At 45.7% G+C, this 21,272-nt stretch overlaps 1 protein-coding gene across 1 annotated transcript in view; it reads left to right on the top strand.

The window, feature by feature from the left end:
- The window catches only part of LOC126176142 (polyglutamylase complex subunit TTLL1), a gene marked incomplete at its 3' end in the record, with an annotated part of 265,578 nt that overhangs the window by 93,375 nt on the left and 150,931 nt on the right, over positions 1–21,272 (top strand). Inside the window, exon 3 of the mRNA XM_049923281.1 lies at positions 13,945–14,010. Coding sequence (XP_049779238.1) covers positions 13,945–14,010 — 66 coding nt within the window. The remainder of the gene's footprint in view (positions 1–13,944; positions 14,011–21,272) is intronic.

Genomic DNA, 21,272 nt, shown 5'->3' with positions numbered 1-21,272 from the left:
GCTACGTGGTGGCGGCGTTACCAATATAAGAACCTAAACAGCCTACTTACAAAGTATACTGTAACTTACTTCCTTTGTTTTCGGACTGCATTTCCTTTTGTGCGCTTTTTTAAATTGTATTTATAAATAACTATTAGAGAACTGAATTTTACATTCTGAAAAATTATAGTATGTCTGTAGAAAGTAAATTTTCACATAAAACTAAATTCCAGGGTTTAAACGAGCACATAATAACTGCCCTCCATAGGTATAAGAACGAAGTCTGCATAAGTGACATTTAGTGCTAGGAACCACAATTTTCTTTGTTGCCACAGAGATTAGATTTGATTTTAATTAACACTTTTAAGTATTGTCTTGGAGAAACAGAGGACCCCATCATAATTGTCCTAAAGTTCTCCCTGTAAATGATCACTGGCTTGTAAAATCATCGTCGTAGGGTTGGTGATTTAAGGAGGGTAGGAGGGGGGGGGGATATATAAGCATTATGCCAGCACTGACCGTGGAGAGCAAGTTCGAAATTATTCGCGCGGTCAGAGACACCACATCTCTTGAGTTAAGAGCTAGAAGCCTTCGTTATCTTCTCATAGTTAGTCGACACAGTAGAAGTCGACGAAGATCTTATTTTCGTTCACAAAATTCCAGAGTAGGATTAACAATCGAAGGGATCGACGGGAAAAAGCTCTTAAGTCACCAGTGTCGTATTTTTTTTTTTTTTTTTTTTTTTTTGAGCTTGTAGGATCTGTAGCTTAATTTCGATAATCGTATTGTAGTGCTGGGGAGCATTATTCGTTGCATCAGCGGCATAGGAAGTAATTAAATGTTTCCCTGAGACTTTTAAGTCTCTTCATTATCTACGATAACGATCGAAGCAGACGAAATGAATTAAAGTTTTCCGCGTGACCGCTACGGTCGCAGGTTCGATCCTGCCTCGGGCATGGATGTGTGTGATGTCCTTAGATTGGTTAGGTTTAAGTAGTTCTAAGTTCTAGGGGACTAATGACCTCAGAAGTTAAGTCCCATAGTGCTCAGAGCCATTTGAACCAATTAAAGTTTGTGCTGCGGCCGGGTCTCGAAACCGGGCCTTCTTACTTGCTAGGCAGAAATGCTAACCATTGCACCATCACAGCACGGTGATTAACATTGGGGCACGAACTATCTAAGCTGAGTGCCCTCCCCAACACAAACTTCAATTCATTTTCCCTTATATATTGTCACTGCTGTCAGGGCTCTCCGATAGTGGCAAGCACCGCAGCATTGGACCTAATGGGAGGTCCTGTACCGTTGGTGATCTTACAGATCTCATAATTTAATGTTTCCTTGAGACATTTAAGTCTCTTCATATTCTACGATAATGATCGAAGCAGACGAAATGAATTAAAACTTGTGCTGCGGCCGGGACTCGAACCCGGGCCTACTTGCTTGCTAGGCAAGGGAAAAAGAATTGAAGTTTGTGTTGGGGAGAGCATTCAGCTTAGATAGTTCGTGCAGCAATGTCAAGCATCATGCTGTGGTGGTGCAATGGTTTGCATTTCCGCCTACCAAGTAACAGGACTCGGCCGCAGCACAAATTTCAATTCACTTCGTCTGCTTCGATCATTATTGTAGATAAAAAGAGACTTAAAACTCTCAGGGAAACATTTAATTATGAGATCTGTAAGATCACCAATGGTACAGGACGTCCCATTACGTCCAATGTTGGGATGCTTGCCAATATCGGAGAGCCCTCGCAGTAGTGACAATATATAAGGGAAAATGAACTGAAGTTTGTGTTGGGGTGGGCACTCACCTTAGATAGTTCGTGCACCAGTGTTAATGATCGTACTGTGGTGGTGCAATGGTTGGCATTTCTGCGTAGTAAGCAAGAAGATCGGGCGTCGAGTCCCGGCCGCAGCACAAATTTTAATTCATTTCGTCTGCTTCGATCATTATTGGCATAGGGAGTAATCTGGGGTGTCGACAATGCAAGAGTATACGGGTGGCGCTTAGCGTCCCTCCACACAAGGTACCGAGAAAGGTCCTGTGCAGCGCACGGAGGATCCGCACGGCGCTTCTGGAAAGAGATGCGGCTCCTTTGTAGTCGTGCTGCGCCGCTTTGATCTGCCGCGCCGCCGCTTCCGTTTTGTCATTGAGTTTGAATCAGCTGGATGCCTCTCTTTTACTTCTTTACTGAATAAGAAAAGAGGTAATTTAAAAGTAATTCCTGGGCGCTACTTCTTCTCGAAGGAAAGGTAGTTGAAGGTTTACTGAAGGGGCAGCCGATTTACCCAAATGTCTGACAGCTACAAATGTTAAACTTACACGTGTCATCAAGCCAGCTGACTTGCGGGTCTTTTTCTCGCTATTGTTGCTGGCCATGTGTGATTGGCACCATAGACTCATGCTCATTGACACTGGAGCAAGTAGAAGATCGCCTGGTTCTCAGGAAGTTAATTGACAATGAAAGTAAATTTCCTCTGAGACTGCACTTGTATGAAGGCTGTGATTTCTTTTCTCTTGTAATCGTTGGTAATTTAGGTTTCGGTATGTCATCTTTTGTACTGCGATAATACGGAGACAAAAGTTGTCAAATACAGTCTTTGTAGAGCTAGAAGATATATTGAATGCATTTTTAGCATTACTGCTAAGGTTTGCGGAATTTCTGATCGGTCTTTGAAAATATCTCCAGAATTTGCCGAAGATTTTATAAGTACTTGCTTCGTATTACACAATTTTGTTCTTGATCGAGACACATACGGATCTGAGGGCACTCTGAGTGCTTGTGGGTTACATGACGTCTCAACCTACCCAACACATGTGTGAAGAAATGTGACGTTCACCAGCTGTCTTCTTCTCTGAAGAACACTTGTGTTCAGCGTCCAGTGAAAACTTCAGTTTTCTGCAGTTTACCTGAACATTCGTCATGTCGATGGACTTCTTCTGTGTCACAGATGAAATCCTCTGTATTGACTTCCATCTCTAGCCTACAGTATGCTCTGCTCGACCATACTACCAAAGTACAGGGAGCAGCCGACTGTTAAGATGCGGCGAAACCACCTGATCGGCTGGGTGGCAACGCCATAGAGTATATAGCGTTATATGAAGGCCACTAATGAGAAGAGGGCTAAGCTGCGCCCCCGGGGTACCTCTGTTCGAACCCAATTATGTGAAGTTTCGCCTACTGTTTTGTTGACCTTGCATGTTCTTTGTTTGATTTTATACCCACCCTCTGTAGCGTTCTCCTTGTACCTATTCGTAGGAAAGTTGGTTTTCTCTTAAGCAGTTGTTTACTGGCAATGTCATGGAACTGCGTCACGAAAAAGTGTTAACAAACAACACAAGTCCAGTTCCATAGCAGTGTTCCTGTGGATCATCAACCGATGAGTCCTCAAAATTCAAGTGACAGATGCTACGAATCATATTTCCAAAGTACTGCCTGAACGTGGTCTACGTATTTGGAAAGGAGAAAGGAGTGTTAAAAGTTGTTATATGTTGTATGTTGGCTAGAATCGAAAGATAAGAATATAAGTACGGGGTGTTCAAAAAGTCTCTCCACAGCGCCGTATGATTGTTAGCCGCGCGTGCCGTATGCCGCAGTGAATATACCGAAATGAAACTCAGTGAAATACTAGTTATTAATTTATTGAATATTCATTTTTACTTACAGATTTTCACATTAAATGTTGAAAGTGTCCCCCCTGTTGTTGTATACACATTTCAGTTCGTCTACTCATGTTTCGAAACACAAGCTGTCAACATTTCTTCTGTAACAGAAGCAGTGAAAGTGGATATTACAGTTTTCAATTCATCGATGGATTTTGGACGGTTTTTATAGACAGTTGCTTTCGCTGCACCCCAGAAGAAAACGTCAGATGGTGTTAGGTCCGGCGATCGTGGAGGCCAAAGTCCCTGTGAAATTATGCGATCACCAAAAACATCAGCAAGCAGTGACATTGAAACGCGAGCTGTATGCGCGGTTGCACCATCTTGTTGAAAATAACCGTTCAGTATTTCACTTAACACAAGTTCTCCTGTGATGGGTGCAGAATATCAGTGCAGTATCGTTGTGCATTTATTGTTTCGTCGAAAAACCCAGGCAGGCGAACAATCATACGGCACGCGCGAGCGGTAGCGTTCTCGCTTCCCACGCCCGGGTTCCCGGGTTCGATTCCCGGCGGGGTCAGGGATTTTCTCTGCCTCGTGATGGCTGGGTGTTGTGTGCTGTCCTTAGGTTAGTTAGGTTTAAGTAGTTCTAAGTTCTAGGGGACTGATGACCATAGATGTTAAGTCCCGTAGTGCTCAGAGCCATTTGGCACGCGCGACTAACAATCATACGGCACTGCGGAGAGACTTTTTGAACACCCCGTATAAGATAATACAGTTTATACTGGGTGAATCATCTAAAACTTGCACCACAGTTATTTCGATAATGGAAGGCGCTACTGATATGTGGATTTCACGGAATCGAATGGTAAACGGGGGCCTGCCTATGCAGTCCGTAGACAGAATGTTATGAGGTTCAAATGTGTATTTATTTAAAAGGGTACAAATATTTGAATGGAGCAATGCCTGTTGACAGTACCACAAAGGAAGTACACTAAATTAGAACGTCAATGATGTTTGTTGCAGTGTAGTACACCAGATATCGTAGTTCGAACATTGTAAACAGCGACAGTCGTTTCTTCCCTGTTGTGCCGCAAACGAATGTGCATTTCACATGGATACGTATGTGCAGCCCTACACAGATGTTAATAAGTCTTCGGAGGTGCCGTGTTGTTAAATAGCACATTGACTAGGACAAACGGAAGACAAACAAAGGCGAATACAGTACCTCTATGGCCGGCCGATGTGGCCGAGCGGTTCTAGGCGCTTCAGCCTGGAACCGCGCGACCGCTACGGTCGCAGGTTCGAATACTACCTCGGTCATGGGTGTGTGTGATGTCCTTAGGTTAGTTAGGTTTAAGTAGTTCTAAGTTCTAGGGGACTGATGACCTCAGATGTTAAGTCCCATAGTGCTCAGAGCCATTTGAACCATTTGAAGTACCTCTACGGGATCCGACACGAGAAGAACCAGTGTATCCTCAAAGCTTGTGCTCAAAATGACCACCACCAGCATCAGTACAAGCTCGCAGTCTGCCATGCAACGATTGCCGCACACCTCCTAGCGTTTCAGCGGAAATTGCAGCGCAGGCAGCAGTAATACACCTTCCTCTGGAAGAGTCCCTTAGTTTGATCAGTGGCAAACTGGATGAAGAGCCGGTCGAGCTTTGTCGTCATGTGCTGACATCCGTGTATTTTTTATTTTAACGGTAACATTTTTGAACAGAATGACGGAGTGGCTGTGGGTAGTCCTTTATCACCCATAGTCACCAATTTGTTTATGGAGGACTTCGAGGATATGGCACTGAGGACTTCAGCTTTGCAGCCAACGTGCTTCTGGAGATATGTGGATGATACCTTTTTCGTCTGGCCGCATGGACGTGATGCACTTAATAGATTTTTGGACCACTTCAACTGTCTTCATCCCCGCATCGAATTTACTGTGGAGGTTGAAAGTGATGGGATGTTTCCATTTTTAGACGTTTTGGGACACAGTGTTCACCGAAAGCCGACGCACACAGATCGGTATCTGCATTCTAAGAGTTGTCATCCACCACACCAACGCAGTTAGGACTTTGGTACGGAGAGCATATGCCATTTCTGATCCGGAAAGCATAACCCAAGAACTTGTACATTTGATGGCTGTTTTTAAGGAAAGTGGATACTCCGAGAAGCAGATTCGTCGGGATATCGAGTTTGGACCATCTCTGGAGATGCATGAAGAGGAACATAGATCCGTGGCCTTTCTTCCTTATGCTGGAGGCATTTCGTTTAAGAGTGGATGAATTTTAAGGAATTTTATCATTAAGAGTGTGTTCCGTTCACCTTCTAAGATTAAGGCACTGCTCGGCTCTGTGAAAGATGATTTGGGGCTTAGGAAATCTGGTGTATACAAAATTCCGTGTCATTGTGAGAAGGCTTACATCGGCCTTTCGATTTGCACAGTTCATGACAGGTGTGTGGAACATCGCCGTCATACGAGGCTACAACAGCCGGAAAGATCGGCAGTAGCAGAACACTGCTTAAATGAGGGATACACTACGAAATTTGATGAAACTGTAGTAGTTGCCAACATTTCCGGTTTTTGGAACAGTGTCTATAAAGAGGCGATTGAAATTAGGTTGGCGGATAATTTAATCAACAGAGACAATGGGTTTCCTCTTAGCAAGACGTGGAATCCTGTATTGTCTCGCATCAAAACTGAACGTTCTTCGGTGCGGCCCTGAGTGCGATATATCGTTGCCAGCAGTGTTCCACTAAGAGCGGCGCCACCTTCTTTGTCTTGGAGGGCAGCAACCGTGATGGGCGGCTCATGCGCCGTGTACTGAACCGTGGCCTACATTCACCATAAACTATGAGCATGTCCACTGTTTTCGCATTGGGTAATACCATCTTCCAAGCAAGTCGTACTTCGTCCACTGTCACACAACAAGTGACAGCGCCGTCGCAATGCAATCGCAGTGTACACGTTACACAATGTAAACAAGCATAACATCGTCACCTAGCTTCCAGGCAATAGGATGAACAAACAACTATCGATGTTTCTAGTGTTCACATTATGATAACTCGTAAACTGTTTGCACTAGCCTCCTGCAATAAACACCACTGACATTCTCATTTACACAACTTCTAGGATTTTCTTATCAATAGGCATTGCCCCATTTAGAAATTTCTAATTGTTGCAAAATACTGCACTTCCGGCAAAGTCTCAAAATCTTTGTATTGCATATACGTGCCTACAATTCAATTCTGTGAAACCTCGTGTCGACAGCGCCTTCCATGTCCGAAATATTTGCGGTTCAAGTACTAAGTGACTCACCGTGTATAGGAGACAGGTGTTTCTCAGTACTTATAGAGCTCTTGTTACTAGTAAGAGGTGTATTGTTAAACACAACAGCATGATCAGATTATGCCTTGCTTAAGTAAAGGTTAGCATTTTCTTCGCACGATTCTTTTAGTTTCTTTCTCCAACAGTTATTTATATGCAGTACGACAGTTAATTATTCACATAATACGAGGGTTGTCCAGAAAGAAAGTTCCGATCGCTCGCGAAATGTAAACCACAGTGAAAACCAGAAACGTTTTATTTGCAACAGTTAGGTACACCTTCCGCCTATTTCTCTACATAGTCGCCACTCCAACTTCGAGTGTTGTATCAGCTTTCCAATATCCTCGTCATAGAAAGCCTGTGCTTTCGGCCATTTATCTGCAGTCGGCCGGAGTGGCCGAGCGGTTCTAGGCGCTTCATTCTGGAACCGCGCGACCGCTACGGTCGCAGGTTCGAATCCTGCCTCGGGCACGGATGTGTGTGATGTCCTTAGGTTAGTTAGGTTTAAGTAGTTTTAAGTTCTAGGGGACTGATGACCTCCGCTGTTATGTCCCATAGTGCTCAGAACCATTTGAACCATTTTTTGAGTTATCTGCACTGGTCTGCAGCTCGTTGTCTGTTGAAAAATTTTGTCTTCATAGCGAGCAGTTCTTGTCAGCAGAGATGAGACTCAGGGGGAGCCAATTACGGACTGTATCGTGGGTGATCAAACACTTCTCATCAGAAGCGACACAGGAGCGTCTTCATTGCCCCTGCAGTGTGCGGCCGAGAATTGGCATGTAGAAGAAACTGCTCGACAGTTGTGTCATGTGGGCTGCATGACACAGGCGCCCTCATATTTGGCGGGTGACGCTATTACCCACGCATCTTTACGTGCTCACTGTTCACTCAAAACTGAAAAGAGCGACGAGACTTGACACACTGCCCAGCACATCTGTGCAAAGCTTTACCGGATTTTTCCAGTGGTTTCCATTTCGCGACCGATCGGAACTTACTTTACCTCGTAAATTTTATGTTTTAGAAGGTGTGATCAGTTTGTACCTGTGTGAAAATCGTAGCGCACTCGGCCTCTAGATTAAAGCGACTTTATTTTAGTGTTCGGCGATACACATGCTGGCGCTTACTGTTGCAAGTCCATGCTTGCTCGCATAGTCATACAATACATTCAAACAGAGAGTGTGTAAATTTCATTGTTGTAGCTGCCGTAGCTGGCCATAGCAATTTTCAGCAACACATCTGCTTTCGCGCAGCGTCAAGTTTAAATCTATATAGCTTACCGTTACGTCGTATTTGTTTAGTGCCTTACTGGATTTGTTCTGCTGCTGCTGTTCACACATAGCAGAAGAAGCTAGGGTTTACTCGTTCTTTCGTTCGAACGTACATGCGAAATTGAAAAAGGTGTGTAAAGGAGATTCTCGAAAGATTAACTAGCCATCAGGGAAGGACTAAAGCGTGACATGCAGTCGATTCATATACCATACCAAAAAATCCCATCTGTATATTTAAGACTTAAGTTTTATTTTTATTCACGGCTTTAAGTTTGCGCCATATAGTCAGATCATCCATACAGATGACAATTGTTACAGGATATTACCATCACAGTATCGTTGTCATGTTCGATGTGGGTATCGTTTTGATTTTAAAAGTAGCTAGGCGCTCAGTCCAGAACCGCGCGACTGCTACGGTCGCAGGTTCGAATCCTGCCTCGGGCATGGATGTGTGTGATGTCCTTAGGTTAGTTAGGTTTAAGTAGTTCTAAGTTCTAGGGGACTGATGACCACAGATGTTAAGTCCCATAGTGCTCAAAGCCATTTGCACCATTTTTTTAAAAGTAGATAAATGTCTGCATCGATAGTACACAGTAAGAACAAAGACCGCAATCACAACAGCAGGTACAAACCTCTCTGGGCAGATCACAAAATCAACTCAAAGGGGTGTGCATAAAGCTGTAGTGCACACGGGATATCAGGTGATAAGTGAATGACGTACGTTCAAGGGGCGTCCAATAAGCACTGCAGTATGCCTTTTTCCTCGGCCAATTTCGGTTGCAAAAATGTGGAATTTGTTGTGGGACATAGTGGAATATTCCCACTTCAGCCCCTATAGTTTCATTACGTTCCGGGGGTCTGTAACGGAGGTGCGTCCCAAACAGAGAGCTGGCATTGAGTTTAGCACTGGTGGAGAAACAAAGCATCGCACATATTCGTGGGCGCTTGCAGAATGTCAGCAGAGACCTGGCAGTGAACAAAAGCACAACGAGTCGTGGGGCGTGGCGCCTGTCACTGCACAAACCTGTCATACCTCCCGCATGCCAGCCTCCCGCACACAGCTGAGACTCCTACAGTGTTGGAACGTGCGGACACTCTCATTCGAGGTGGCAGATGACAATCAAACACCTCGCTGCATAACTGGACGTCCCTGTTGGCAGTGTTGACACACGCGTCCACCAGTTGGGGTACTCATAGGCGTGTGCTGCTGGGTTCCTCGCCGCCTAAGGGAAGACCATAAAGAGTAACGAAGGAAAATTTGTGCGGAACTGCTTGCCTCTTACGAGACTGATCGGGACAATCTTTGGTTGAATGTCGTCACAGATGATGATACATGGGTTCATCACTTCGTACCGGAAACAAAACGCGAGTCCATGGACCGCGGCCTCACCACTTCTCTTCTGGAGAGAAAGTTACTGGTATACACTACATCTACTTCAGCACCTACATCAACACTCCGCAAGCCATCTGACGATGTGTGGCGGAGGGTACTTCTGGCACCACTAACTTCCATTGGCAAGTGGCGCGTGAGAAGCATGATTATACACTCCTGGAAATGGAAAAAAGAACACATTGACACCGGTGTGTCAGACCCACCATACTTGCTCCGGACACTGCGAGAGGGCTGTACAAGCAATGATCACACGCACGGCACAGCGGACACACCAGGAACCGCGGTGTTGGCCGTCGAATGGCGCTAGCTGCGCAGCATTTGTGCACCGCCGCCGTCAGTGTCAGCCAGTTTGCCGTGGCATACGGAGCTCCATCGCAGTCTTTAACACTGGTAGCATGCCGCGACAGCGTGGACGTGAACCGTATGTGCAGTTGACGGACTTTGAGCGAGGGCGTATAGTGGGCATGCGGGAGGCCGGGTGGACGTACCGCCGAATTGCTCAACACGTGGGGCGTGAGGTCTCCACAGTACATCGATGTTGTCGCCAGTGGTCGGCGGAAGGTGCACGTGCCCGTCGACCTGGGACCGGACCGCAGTGACGCACGGATGCACCCCAAGACCGTAGGATCCTACGCAGTGCCCTAGGGGACCGCACCGCCACTTCCCAGCAAATTAGGGACACTGTTGCTCCTGGGGTATCGGCGAGAACCATGCGCAACCGTCTCCATGAAGCTGGGCTACGGTCCCGCACACCGTTAGGCCGTCTTCCGCTCACGCCCCAACATCGTGCAGCCCGCCTCCAGTGGTGTCGCGACGGGCGTGAATGGAGGGACGAATGGAGACGTGTCGTCTTCAGCGATGAGAGTCGCTTCTGCCTTGGTGCCAATGATGGTCGTATGCGTGTTTGGCGCCGTGCAGGTGAGCGCCACAATCAGGCCTGCATACGACCGAGGCACACAGGGCCAACACCCGGCATCATGGTGTGGGGAGCGATCTCCTACACTGGCCGTACACCACTGGTGATCGTCGAGGGGACACTGAATAGTGCACGGTACATCCAAACCGTCATCGAACCCATCGTTCTACCATTCCTAGACCGGCAATGGAACTTGCTGTTCCAACAGGACAATGCACGTCCGCATGTATCCCGTGCCACCCAACGTGCTCTAGAAGGTGTAAGTCAACTACCCTGGCCAGCAAGATCTCCGGATCTGTCCCCCATTGAGCATGTTTGGGACTGGATGAAGCGTCGTCTCACGCGGTCTGCACGTCCAGCACGAACGCTGGTCCAACTGAGGCGCCAGGTGGAAATGGCATGGCACGCCGTTCCACAGGACTACATCCAGCATCTCTACGATCGTCTCCATGGGAGAATAGCAGCCTGCATTGCTGCGAAAGGTGGATATACACTGTACTAGTGCCGACATTGTGCATGCTCTGTTGCTTGTGTCTATGTGCCTGTGGTTCTGTCAGTGTGATCATGTGATGTATCTGACCCCAGGAATGTGTCAATAAAGTTTCCCCTTCCTGGGACAATGAATTCACGGTGTTCTTATTTCAATTTCCAGGAGTGTACATGAAGATAGTAACTGTTCTCCAAAGAACAGATACCATTGATGACCGTGCAGCTTCTCTAGAATAAATGATAATTAACTGAAAGCCTCAGCTGAGCTGCCGACAAGTGTTGTTGACATACCTTGGTGTGGACAGCTGAAAATGTGTGCCCCGACCGGGACTTGAACCTGGGATCTCCTGCTTACATGGGAGACACTCTATCCATATGAGCCACCGAGGACACAGATGAATAGCGAGACTGCAGGAACTTATCTCTTGCACGCTTCCCGTGGGACCCACATTAGCCGGCCGGCGTGGCCGAGTGGTTCTAGGCGCTACAGTCTGGAACCGCGCGACCGCTACGGTCGCAGGTTCGAATCCTGCCTCGGGCATGGGTGTGTGTGATGTCCTTAGGTTAGTTAGGTTTAAGTAGTTCTAAGTTCTAGGGGACTGATGACCTTAGAAGTTAAGTCCCATAGTGCTCAGAGCCATTTGAACCATTTTGAAGACCCACATTCCCAACTGTCCACAATCTACACACGTGACGTTCCCAATAGATACTTTGCCCATCCACTCATTACTCGCACACACTAAGGTGACGATTCCCGTAAGAGTTAGGGACATTACGTATGTAGATTGTGGACATTTGGGAATGTGGGTCTCATGGGTAGCGTGCAAGAGATAAGTCCCTGCAGTCGCGCTATTCATCTGTGTCCTCGGTGGCTCAGATGGATAGAGCGTCTGCCATGTAAGCAGGAGATCCCAGGTTCGAGTCCCGGTCGGGGCACAGATTTTAGGCTGTCCCCATCAAGGTATGTCAACAACACCAGTCGGCAGCTGAGGGTTTCAATTAATTATCATTTAGAAGCACAATTGTTGGTAAGCCTCTGTATTAGCTCTAATTTCTCGAGTACTCTCGTGCACATTTCGCGAGACGTATGTGGGAGGAAGTGATATATTATACGAGTCTTCGGGCGCTCTCGAAATTTCAACAGTAAACATCTCCATGATGCACAACACCTCCCTTGTAGCGTCTGCCATTGTTTTTATTTTTTTTAAATCTCTTTAACGCACTGGTGTTGACTAAATGATCTCGTAACGAAACACGCCGCTCTTCGTTGGATCTTCTGTATTATCTCCTCTACCAATCCTACATGATAAGGGCTCCAGATTGATGAACAACACTCAAGAACCCTTTCGAACAAGCGCATTGTACGCCATACCTTTATTGAATGAATTGTATTTGTTTAAGATTCTTCCTATGAATCTCAGTGTGGCATCTGCTTTTCCTAGGATTTGTTTAATGTCGCTTCGGACAGATACTCATAGATATTTTACGGTGGCTGCTGTAACTACCTGAAATAGAGTCCAAACAGTAGTGCACCAGTTTTTGTCTGCCATATTCCACAACACACTCGATCGTTGCCCGGTCCGTAGGCACATCCTGCGGTTCCTTGAACGCTGTGGAGAGCGGCTCGATGGAATTCTGCATCTCACGTTTTCTTCTAGCTCCCTGTTTGGCACGGATGGCTATCCTTTTCCGAGGATGCATCGCTATTGCCGGCGAGGAGCGCAACCACATACCGGCCGACGTCACCCAAGTCTTTGATCCAGTTGCTTGGATGGCGGGTGATGGCCCATGCTGTGCTCCCTCTCCGGCTGTGATTACTGCGCATCCTCTGTTCGCCATTCGTCTGCTCCAACTGTTGACCTAGCTGTCTTCACTGCGTTGATTCATAATGTTCCATTGCGACCAGCTGTAGGGTTTGAATGTAATGACCGAACCAGATTCTTTCAACCGTAGTAATTTCTCGTTGAGCGTCCATTCCAACCGCCATGGGTTGTACACATTTCCGGGGAGTGCTCACTAACTAGTGGATGGTCAGATCAAGACTGAGGGGTTGGAAACTTAATTAACTCTGCAAAGCAATGTGCCACATCTGCTGCAGTCACCAGCAGACGCCTACTGCCACGGCAACTCCGCAGACAGACCAGCGATGCGGGTTGCGTACTCCGTTGCGAAGTCTGGCCGACACAAGAGTGTTTACAAGCAAGTACCACTGTTGACAACAAACACGTAAGTGCGGCCAACGTCGCTCAGAGGGCATCAACCAGCAGCAGAGGAAGTGGGCGCGACAGTCGACGAACTATTTCCTGGTGATCACGTGTGTGCAAATAGTCCCGGAAATATCCTTCCACCCGGCCATTCAGTAGGCAGTTCTCGACTTGCCGAGTGCGGAGTTCGGCTGGCCGAGCGGTGTGCCACCTCGACCATCCTCTCTTCCACAGCGATTGTGAGACGTCGCTTCCGTCGTGTTAGGCTATCCAACAGCTGCTAACCGCCGACTTCGACGTGGAACTGTTGTACGGGTATGGAGTCGAAGGGAACTCTGATTATAGGAATCAGTTGTTATTTGCTAGATCTGCAGAAGGGCTCCTTATTGTTTTGGTGGTTTTGAAGAGTGTGTTACTGTTGGTGGCTTATTGTAGTTCCCTTAATAAAGAAGTTGGCAAAACGAGGTGTTCTTGCTTTGTAGATTTAGCAGTGGTGACGATTTTGTTCGAATTCCTGCTTTGCTCCATTGTTTACATGGCTGAACGTTCCCTTGATAAATAAGTTGTCAAAACGAGTTGTTCTTGCTCCATAGATTTATCAACATCTGTGTCAGTCATGCTCTGGAAAGGGTTTATCCACGTCTGATATGCTTTCACTGTTGTATTATGTATGGTCTCGCATACTGTTTGGTAGTGTAACAAATGAAGCAAGCAATACCAACTATAATCTGGTCGAAGATCATTTCCTGAGACTTCTTTTCTTCTTACAGGGCTGGAACGCAGACATGTCGCAACCTCTTCAGTGTGGACAGTGGCTACAGGATGAACGATAACCAGTTAAGTAATTGCATCTTCACGCACCAAGTGCCGGCTGTGAATCAAAAAGCTAGTGATGCTAATGAGGAATACAGAAGAAACTAACGCATGTAGTATTTTGTCAAAACACTTTTCTGCTAGACAGTAATAGAGGAAAAGCAACGTTTGTCACAGAGTCAGCACGACTCCAGGGAAAATAGGGATTAGAGCATGGTCCGAATCCACTCTTCACCTTTAACCAGTGACATTATACAGGGTGATTCAAAAAGAATACCACAACTTTAGGAATTTAAAACTCTGCAACGACAAAAGGCAGAGCTAAGCACTATCTGTCGGCGAATTAAGGGAGCTATAAAGTTTCATTTAGTTGTACATTTGTTCGCTTGAGGCGCTGTTGACTAGGCGTCAGCGTCAGTTGATGCTAAGATGGCGACCGCTCAACAGAAAGCTTTTTGTGTTATTGAGTACGGCAGAAGTGAATCGACGACAGTTGTTCAGCGTGCATTTCGAACGAAGTATGGTGTTAAACCTCCTGATAGTTGGTGTATTAAACGTTGGTATAAACAGTTTACAGAGAATGGGTGTTTGTGCAAAGGGAAAAGTTCTGGATGGCCGAGAACGAGTGATGAAAATGTAGCACGCATCCAGCAAGCATTTGTTCGCAGCCCAGGAAAATCGACTCGCAGAGCTAGCAGAGAGCTGCAAATTCCACAATCAACTGTATGGAGAGTCCTACGAAAAAGGTTAGTTATGAAACCTGAACGTCAACTACCCGAGGCGATGGATCGGCCGCCAGGCAGCCCGTGACAGAGCACTTCATCACTGGCCTCCAAGAAGCCCTGATCTTACCCCCTGCGATTTTTTCTTATGGGGGTATGTTAAGGATATGGTGTTTCGGCCACCTCTCCCAGCCACCATTGATGATTTGAAACGAGAAATAACAGCAGCTATCCAAACTGTTACGCCTGATATGCTACAGAGAGTGTGGAACGAGTTGGAGTATCGGGTTGATATTGCTCGAGTGTCTGGAGGGGGCCATATTGAACATCTCTGAACTTGTATTTGAGTAAAAAAAAACCTTTTTAAATACTCTTTGTAATGATGTATAACAGAAGGTTATATTATGTTTCTTTCATTAAATACACATTTTTAAAGTTGTGGTATTCTTTTTGAATCACCCTGTATTTCGACTAAACAGGATAGTCACTAAGACAACAACAGGCCACATTTGATAACAGGAAGATTGCGCCTTTCAAGGTGGTGGCCACAAGATGGACCATTACCATCGAAAATAGACATAAGAAACACGTGGAATACGCTGCAATACAAATAAACAACGCACCACGAAAGAATAATCCGAATGGGACGTAAATCTTTAGATGTAATGTGCGTGTGCAGACAAACAAATCATTACAATTTCAGAAAAATTGGGTATTTCTTCAAGAGAAGGAGCGTCACAAAATGAGCAAGTCAATAATGTGTTGGTCCATCTGTGGCACTTACGAAAGCAGTTAGTCGGCTAGGCATTGATTGACAGAGTTGTTGGATGTTCTCCTGAGTGATATCGTGAAAATTGTTTTCACTTGGCGTGTCAGGTCGTCAAAATCCCAAGCTAGTGCGAGGGCCCTGCCCATAGTGTTTCACGGTTTAATTCGGGAGAGATCCAATGGACTGTCTGGCCAAGGTAGGGTTTGGCAAGCACGAAGACAAGCAGTAGAAGCTCTCGCCGTTTCGGGCGCGCGTTATCTTGCTTAAGTGTAAGCCTAGGATGGCTTGCCATAGAGGACGATAGAAGGGGGCGTAGAATATCGTCGAGGTACCGCCGTGCTCTAAGGGTGCCATGGATGGTAACCAAAGCGGTCTTCCTATGAAAAGAAATTGCACTCCAGACCATCAGTCGTGATTGTCCGCCTGTATGGTGGGTGACACTCAGGTTGGTACCCCACCACTGTCCGGACTCGTCTACAGCCTGGAATCTCATTGACTGACGTCTCTTGTCAACAACTACCGCTCAGTCTCTCTTCTGATTGCATAACCAAAATTCTTGAACAAGTAGTGTATGGTACTGAACAGTAGCTTCACACCTTTCTACAAATAAAGTTTTAACAAAATGCCAGTTTGGTTTCCAGGAAAGTTTTTCAACGGAAAATGCTATATGTACTTTCACTAATGAAATATTAAATGCTCTGAGTAACCGGAAGTCACCTGTTGGGATTTTTTGTGATCTCTCAAAGGCTTTTGATTGTGTAAATCATGGAATACTTCTAGATAAGCTCAAGTACTGTGGTAGGAATGGGACAGCGCTCAAATGGTTTAAATCGTACCTAACTGGAAGAGTGCAGAAAGTTGAAATACGCAGTTCGCACAATATGCAAAAAACTAGTGATTTCTCAAACTGGGGATCAGTCGAGAATGGGGTGCCGCAAGGTTCAGTCTTGGGTCCTCTGCTGTTCTTAATATATGATAATGACTTGCCATTCTATATTCACGAAGATGCAAAGCTGGTACTTTTTGCCGATGATACAAGTATAGCTATCACATCCAACAGACAAGAATTAACTGGTGAAATTGTAAACGATGTTTTTCAGAGAATCATTAAGTGGTTCTCTGCAAGTGGGCTCTCATTAAACTTTGACAAAGTGCAGTATATGCAGTTCCACACAGTAAATGGAATGACACCATTAATAAATATAGACTTCGATCAGAAATCGGTAGCTAAGGTAGAATATTCAATATTTCTAGGTGTATGCATTGATGAGGGGTTGAACTGAAAAAAAACACACTAAAGATCTGCTGAAACGTTTGAGTTCAGCTACTGAAGCTATCAGGGTCATTGCAAATTTTGGCGATATACATTTGAGTAAATTGGTTTACCACGCCTGTTTTCATTCTATGCTTTCGTATGGCATCATATTCTGGGGTACCTCATCATTGAGTAAAAGAGTGTTCATTGCACAAAAGCGTGTAATCAGAATAATTGCTGGAGCTCATCCATGATCATCCTGCAGACACTTATTTAAAGAGCTAGGGATCTTCACTGTAGCCTCACAAAATATACATATATTCACTTACGAAATTTGTTATTAACAATCCGAACGAATTCAAAAGTAATAAGTGTACATGGCTACAACACTAGGAGAAAGGAGGATCTTCACTACTCAAGGTTAAATCTAACTTTGGCTCAGAAATGGGTAATTTATGCTGCCACAAAAGTCTTTGGTCACTTACGTAATAGCATCAAGAGTCTGACAGATAGCCACATAGCATTTAAAAGGAAATTAAAAGAATTTCTGAATGGCACCTCCTTCTACTCATTACATGACTTTTTGGATATAGTAAGTGGATAATTTCCCCAACACCCACAAAAAATATTAAGTGTGATGTAATATTTTGTGCAATTTAATATCTTGTATAGACACCTTTTATTAACCTGACACGTTCCACATCATTACGAAGTGTCGTATCCATGATCTATGGAACAAGTACTAATCTAAGCTAATCTGATTGTCTTCAGCGATGAGCCCGCTTCGAATTGACCCCAAATAACGAGCGAAGACGTGTCTGGGAGCCCAGGATAGCGGTGGGACACCAAGTTGGCTGTCAGCTGCCTCACAGCCCTGCAACCAGGAGTGATGGCCTGGGTTGCCATTTAGAACGCATTTGGTTGTCGTCCACGGCGCCCTTACAGGACAGCAGTACGTCTACGATATTCGACGACTCTCTCGACCGTCAATACGGGTTGTATGTATCTGCCCTGCTATCCCCTGGAGTTCGCTTTCGTCGCCTCCTTCAGAAACTTGATTTTCCACTCCCTGCAACCTTTAGAGTGGGCGAGAGCCCAACGCCACCTTGGCTCCAGGTTCGTGTTTACCTTGATCTCAGCTCACTACCAAAGGAGGTTACCCCAGCTTCGGTATACCGCTCGCGGTTTGTCGAACTTCGTTCGAAGTTCATTAATACGATCTTTATTTATACAGATGGCTCTAAGACCAATGACGGTGTCGAGTGTTCTTTTATTGTCGGGGCACACAGTTTCAAATACCGGCTCCGTGGCCATTGTTTGGTCTTCACAGCTGAGCTATTTGCCCTCTATCAGGCTGTTCTTTACATCCGTCGCCACCGACATACTGCTCATCTCATCTGCTCTGATTCCCTGAGCGCCATCCAGAGCCTCAGTGATCCGTATCCGGTTCACCCTTTCGTGCACCGGATCCAATGCTCTCTTCAGCAGCTGGCGGACGACGGTTCTCCGGTTACCTTTATGTGGGTTCCTGGCCATGTCGGTATCCCTGGGAACGAAGGTGCAGATGCCGCGGCCAAGGCTGCGGTCCTCCAGCCTCGGACAGCTTCTTGTTGTGTGCCTTCATCCGATTTTAGCAGGGTCATTTGTCAGCGCATTTTTTCGCTGTGGCTTGCCGATTGGTCTACACTTACTGAAAACAAGCTTTGGGCCTCGAAACTTCTCCCAGCGGCTCGGACGACCTCTTCCCACTTCACGCCCTTCTCAGCGGGAGGAGGTCGTTTTGGCCCGGTTACAGATTGGACACTGCCGGTTCAGCCACGCCATCTGCTGCACCGGCGCCGTTCTGCCCATGTGGGCAATTGCTGACGGTACGCCACATTTTAACGTCCTGTCCGAATTTTAATACACTGCGCATTGATCTTGGCCTGCCATGTACTCTGGATGAAATTTTAGCGGATGACCCAGGAGCAGCTGCTTACGTTCTTTGTTTTATCCACTTCACAAACCTGTCTAAGGACATTTGATTATGCTGTTTTCTTTTAATCCCTTGCCTGTTAATGTGCCTTTTATAATGTTGTCCTTTTTAGTTGCTGTTGAAACGTCCCCTTAGAACAATTTCAGAATTACTGTGCTGATAAACCTCTTACATTATTTGCTTTTCAAACAGCTGAGCAAAACTGAACGTACTCAAACATTCACTAAAGTGACACACAATATTTTTTTTAGCGCAACGCAATCTGACTTTCAATAATCCCTACAAAAGAATGGCCCTGACTAACATTAACCTATACGTTTCACAAATCACTTACCTCACCAAAAATCTTCGTTACTCGAACTACTGCAATACAGCGAGCGCCACTACTGCCAGCTAAATAAAAGATTCAAACTACGGAAGGCACTAACTACTGATAGGCATAGTTAGCAAATGAAAGATTTTAATAGAGAACAAACAATGTATTTACCTCAATGGTGTTCAAAAGTCATAATGTATGTAGCTGTTCATGATATCCAGTATTACAAATTTCAAAACTCCGCCATCTCTCTCCTCACATCCACCACTGCTGGCGGCTCACCTCCAACTGCGCAACGCTACGCACTGTTCACATCCAGCTGCCCAGCACTACAATGGCAGACAACAATGCAAACTAGCCACAGACTGCACACAGCACAGCCAGTGATTTTCATACAGAGCGCTACGTGGCGTTACAAATAAAAAAACCTAAACAGCCTACTTACACTGTTTTAACCTTGTGCCTCGCAGTGCACTCATAACTTAGTCTGGGCGCTAATGACCACTGTAGTTGTGGGCCCTAAAGCCACAAAAAAAAAAAAAAATGTTTCAACGCAGCCTCTTGTTACCCTTCATGGCAAACCATCCTGGGCTTACATTTCAGCAAAAAAAACACCCACCTGCACACGGCGAGAGTTTCTAGTGCTTGCCGAACCCTACCTTGGCCAGCAAGAGCGTCGAATCTCTCCGCACATGAGAACGTATGTAGCATTGTGGGCAGGACCCTCCAGCCAGCTCGGGGTTTGACCATCTGACGCGCCAGCTGGACAGAATGTGGCACGATACCCCTCAGCAGGACATCCAACAACTCTGACCATCAGTGCCAAGCCGAGTAACTGCTTGCATAAGGACCAGTGGTGGACCAACGCGTTATTGACTTCCTCTGTTTGTGAAGCTCTTTCAAAAAAAAAAAAAAATGGCTCTGAGCACTATGGGACTTAACATCTATGGTCATCAGTCCCCTAGAACTTAGAACTACTTAAACCTAACTAACCTAAGGACAGCACACAACACCCAGCCATCACGAGGCAGAGAAAATCCCTGACCCCGCCGGGAATCGAACTCGGGAACCCGGGCGTGGGAAGCGAGAACGCTACCGCACGACCACGAGATGCGGGCTGTGAAGTTCTTTCCTCTTGAATAAATAATCGAGTCTTTCTGAAACTATGATTATTTGTTTGTCTATACACGTACATCACATCTACCAATTTCCGTCCCATTCGGGTAATTTCTTCGTGATGCGTCATTCTTTTTGTCGTGGAGTGTATGTCAAACATCTAATGGAATGAAACTAACTGGACAGCCGCGGGTTGTGGGCAGGGACAAACTAAACATGCTACCGTAACACTAGCATAATTCGAAGAGAGCTACGTAATTGGAACATAGCGCATACGAATTTCTCCAGAATGAACCGAACGAAAAAGCACTAAAACACAAAACTGGAATCGAATATTACACTTGAGCGAAGCTCAAACGAAGACAGCGATACTAGACTCACCGTCAGAGAACAACCACATAATCGAATAATGGCACACAAGAATTCCTCTAAACAGACCGCAAAAATACCGCGCACACGCACACGCACACGCACCCGCACACGCACACGCACCCGCACACGCACACGCACACGCACACGCACACAAACTGTACTGCAAACAACAAAATATTCAAACACAACTCTGAAAGAAAGGAAAGAAAATTGGGTTTAACGTCCCACAACACCAAAGCAAATGAGAAACACAAATATTCCTTGTAAAAAACCAACAAACTGCAAACGAGAACTAAAAGCTCAAAAACCAAAACGAATAAATATTCACTAACTGGCAAGGCAGTGAAGGCAGCAGAAGATCAAGTAGGTAAAAAGACGGGGGCTAGTAGAAATCCTTGGGTAACAGAAGAGATATTGAATTTAATGGATGAAAGCAGAAAATATAAAAATTCAGTAAATGAAGCGTCTCAAAAATGAGATCGACAGGAAGTGCAAAATGGCTGAGCAGGGATGGCTCGAGGACAAATGTAAGGATGTAGAGGCTTATCTCACTAGGGGTAAGAAAGATATTGCTTACAGGATAATTAAAGAGACCTTTGGAGAAAAGAGAACCACTTGTATGAATATCAAGAGCTCAGATGGAACCCAGTTCTAAGCAAGAAGGGAAAGCTGAAGGGTGGAAGGAGTATATAGAGGGTCTATACAAGGGCGATGTACTTGAGCACAATATTATGGAAATGGAAGAGGATGTAGATGAAGA

This window comes from Schistocerca cancellata, chromosome 3, assembly GCF_023864275.1.
Source record: "Schistocerca cancellata isolate TAMUIC-IGC-003103 chromosome 3, iqSchCanc2.1, whole genome shotgun sequence".
Classification (NCBI taxonomy): domain Eukaryota; kingdom Metazoa; phylum Arthropoda; class Insecta; order Orthoptera; family Acrididae; genus Schistocerca; species Schistocerca cancellata.
The sequence above is the reverse complement of the archived record's forward strand: the minus strand, read 5'-3'. Positions and strand labels throughout refer to the sequence as shown.